The 4,128-nt window shown below is 40.0% G+C and overlaps 1 protein-coding gene across 1 annotated transcript in view; it reads right to left on the reverse strand.

Moving 5' to 3' along the window:
• LOC103522656 (zinc finger X-linked protein ZXDB-like) overlaps positions 1–3,820 on the reverse strand; it is a 12,501-nt gene extending 8,681 nt beyond the window's left edge. The window contains exons 1-2 of the mRNA XM_026832684.1: positions 3,544–3,820; positions 2,615–3,176 (exon numbers count right to left, since the gene is read on the reverse strand). Of these exons, the coding sequence (XP_026688485.1) occupies positions 2,615–3,152 (538 nt within the window). The 5' untranslated portion in view covers positions 3,153–3,176; positions 3,544–3,820. The remainder of the gene's footprint in view (positions 1–2,614; positions 3,177–3,543) is intronic.
• Between the last annotated feature and the right edge of the window lie 308 nt (positions 3,821–4,128).

Raw genomic sequence — 4,128 nt, forward strand, 5'->3', positions numbered from 1 at the left:
CCCACCTCCTTCTCTTGGGACCATCCAGTGGCTCCCCACTCCGCGATATCATAGGTCACCCGTACCACACTCCGCCATGGTCGAACGAAGCGAACCTGGAGGAAAACATCAGAGTTATGTCCGCACGACGCGCGAAGGAAAGGGAGAAATTCGACCGTCTCTATGCGAAAGAGTTGAGGGAGAATATTGCTGTCACTGTGACGGAATCTGTGGAACGGTCTGAACTCCGTCCCGACCCTTTAGGTAAGAAATGGACGACGCATGGATCCTGTAGGTAAGATATTAGCAATTGAACTGCGCACGAATTCTGCAAGCAAAGCCACTCACGCTCCAACAGTCTTACAGACCCAGGAGACAGTCAGAACGTGATTGGCCGGCATAATTAATACATCAGCATGCCGCACGCAAAATACAAACATGTTTTCTAGAATATCACCACAAACAGTTCGTGGGATTCTTGGGAACACAGAACAAAAGCTGAGATTTCACCTAATGTATTTTTTTTTTCTTTTTCTTTTTCTCAAGAGGTTTGACAGAGGGAACTGTAACTGCTATGGTCTTATCGTCCCGAAATCGAAGAGAGAAGGAAGACAGGATAGGAGAAAGCCAGTCGTTCCGAGAACGAACATTATCCCATCAGGATAAAATCCGCCCCGGGCGGGAATCGAACTCTCGGCCTAGCGCTTACAAGGCAGACGCACTACCAACTAAGCTAACTAGGCTGGCTCCTTCCTTACTTTAAGGAAAATAAAGTGATCGACTGAAATTTTGCGATTTGCGATGATCATTTTTAGTGCCAATAAAAGTCCAAAACTTGATTTGAAGTGCCTAGAGCCTAAATCCCAATTTTGGGCCATTGGTCCGTGTGTGTGCGACCGTCCGTACCTAAACAAAAATAATATCTAGAGGAAGATGAGCTGTAGTCTTATCGGCCCACAATCGAAGAGAGTAGGAAGACAGGACAGGAGAAAGCCAGTCGTTCCGGGAACGAACATTATCCCTTCAGGATAAAATCCGCCCAGGGCGGAAATCGAACGCGCGGCCTAGCACTTACAAGGCAGACGCGCTACCAACCAAGCTAACTAGGCAGGCTAGGCTAGGAGAAAGCCTAGCCTTTCCGAGAACGAACCTTATCTGTTTGGGATAAAGTTCGTGGGAATCGAACCCGCGACTTAGCGCTCACAGGGCAGGTGTGCAACTCCTGATTTCCATGCAGACTGGCATGATGGTATGTAACCATGGCATGATGGTATGTTGCTCGATTTCAGTGATTTGTCCACGCAAAAGGGCATGGTTAGCCCAGTGATATCACGCTTCTTGACATGTAGGCCTCGGGTTCGAACATCCTCATGTTTAAATGCTTGCTTTTATTATGCCTTTTCAGTGCACTCTTAGTAGAAAACAATAATTTACATCCATCATATGTACACTTGAAGTTCTTTGTGGATTCATGTACAGCTTTGTAGTGTTCCCTTAGGCGACAGGGTACTTTGAATTGTTTGCCACAGCCTTTACAAACGAGATCTTCAGGGTTAGTGACATGCACACGCTGGTGTGATTTAAGGGAAGCCATCAGGTAGAAACTTTTTCCACACCCTTTATAATCACACATGTATGGAGCAGACACATTACTATGTTCCTTGAGGTGTGTGCTGTATTGTTTCATGGTTTGGAACTTACGACCACAACCTAATTCTTCACAGCAGAGAGTGAGAGGCTTTCCATGCCTTACCATATGCATTTTCAAATTGGATAAAGTTGTGAAACGTTTGTTACAGTTCTTCTGATCACAAGGATAACATTTTTTATCTTCATCATGACTAGTCATGTGTCTCAGGATGTGAGAGGCTTTCCATGCCTGACCATATGCATTTTCAAATTGGATAAAGTTGTGAAACGTTTGTTACAGTTCTTCTGGTCACAAGGATAACATTTTTTATCTTCATCATGACTAGTCATGTGTCTCAGGAGTTTATGCTTGGAAAAGAAACCCCACATACAAGGTGTAGCCCGGTTTTAAATAGCTCTTGATGAGAAGAACAAACCTGTGAAAACCGTTTGTCTTTATCCCAAACCGTTTTCCGGGTCTCAGGAGCTTATGCTTGGAAAAGAAACCCCACATACAAGGTGTATTATTGGCTGTTGTGAGTTTACATTTGAATGGTTTCTTATCAAAATGCTTGAGCAGATGAATCTTGAATGTGTTTAGGTTGACACTGGTGAAGTTACAATTGACAATAGGACAGGACCACAGTTGTTGTTTCTTGCTGTTCTTACCTCCTGTGCTGGAGATGAAATATTCTTTGTTGATGCCAAGTGACTGGAGAGCCTCTGTGATGGCATCTTCTTCATCTAGAAAGCAATTAAAATTTAAATACTTAGATATTAATTTGATATTTATAGGAGGTACAAACAATAAATAAAGGCAGCATTCACATGTGAAGTACAATAAAAATAGCTCTTTGTAAGATCAATTAAGAAATTTCTCTTCACATTTTTCTACACTCCAAAGTCATCTACATTTTTTCTCCAATATTTTTTAAATTTCTTATAAGTATGTTTCTCTAGCAAAAGATTGTGAGGGTACCTACATTAACATTGTATGTTTACTTACCATCAATTTCTTTATTCAGTTCCTTAGTCTTGCCTTCACTATCACTACTTGCTGTGGCTACAGGCATACATGACTCATCTATTACAAAATCAATATTGTCAAAAGATATGAAAGATTCAGTGCCGTCTGTGAAAACATTCTCATTTGATACATTCCTTTGATCTTCTTGTATCACTACTACATCCCCATTAGGATGAATATCAGTGGCAGTTTCAATAGTGAGGACTTGATTATCTGTAAGATCTATGTTTGAACTATCTTCCAGGTCAACTAAATCAAGCACAACATTGCTGCAATGTGGTACAGTTTGCACTGGTATTTGATATGTTTCTAGTGAGTTGTTGAATTTGATGTCTACATATGAGATCAAGTCATCAGTTTGGTACAGCATTAGTTTGGTGTTGTCTTCTGCATCTTCACTTTCATTGACGGCAAATAAGTTAGGATCAGTGTTCTTTAACAAGAGATCACTCAGTGAATCAAAAGATTTTGTACTACTCTCAAGAATATTTAAATTGCACAGTTGGTTGTACTCCATGACTTTTTTCTTTTTCCAGTGAGCCTGAAAACAACCAGAGTTAATCAATAGAGGCCCTTGAAAAATATACGAAAAACTTCCAATATTAGATTTCCACTTGCTCTGTTAGCTCATGTACAATAATATTGTGAGGTGTTATGCAGAAGAATAGCTAAATCTTCCATTTCAAGGTAAATTGTATGTTTGTACTGTAAATTTTGGAGATCTACTATCAGTTTAGATTTTCCTAGTTTGGATAAAGAATTTTCCCTGATTCTAAAGTAATGGACTCTTGACTGTTAGTTTGCCTTTGGAAGGTATTATTACTAACCTTCCTATTTAACCAAGTTGTTCTTTGACTGTCATTACCAATCATTAGCAAAGTATCTATGTAACGTTATTATATTCTTACCTGTTGACTACTATGTTAGAGGGCAAACGTTTCTTGATGGTTGGATACCTAGTTTACAAGATTTCCTGGATGTGAATTTTGTTCCTGTTACATTCCTGTGTGAAGTTTTTCTGGTATTTCAATGGGGTCCTTCTTCAGAGATTTTTCAATGTTCTTAGTCAATCTATATTATTTTACCTACTAACTACAACTACGAATGGTGATTTCAAATTATGATAATAAATGTTAACTTTGAGAACTTTTCTTACTTTTACTTTTCAATCTTTTTTCTTTTTTATCTTTTCATTTAAATTCTAAATTGTAATTGAAGAGCAAGCAATGAGCAAAAATCATGAAACTTCTTGAAAAGAGAGGGAGTAAAAAAGTAAACAAAAATCGATCGGGGGAAGATTCACACGGTGTGTATTTTGGCGCAACCTGCCTTGGAAGTGTAGTAGTGAAGACGCTTGCCTGGTAAACATTGCGATCCGCTCCAATTGCGGGCTCCGCAAGAGATGGTGGATTGGCGACATCTCTAGGTAATAATAACCAGTAGATAACTACATACTGGTCGGCGCCGGGACCTTAGCTTGGGCCGCGAGGAGG

The sequence above is a fragment of the Diaphorina citri genome, unplaced genomic scaffold, assembly GCF_000475195.1.
Source record: "Diaphorina citri unplaced genomic scaffold, Diaci psyllid genome assembly version 1.1 scaffold10002, whole genome shotgun sequence".
NCBI lineage: Eukaryota > Metazoa > Arthropoda > Insecta > Hemiptera > Psyllidae > Diaphorina > Diaphorina citri.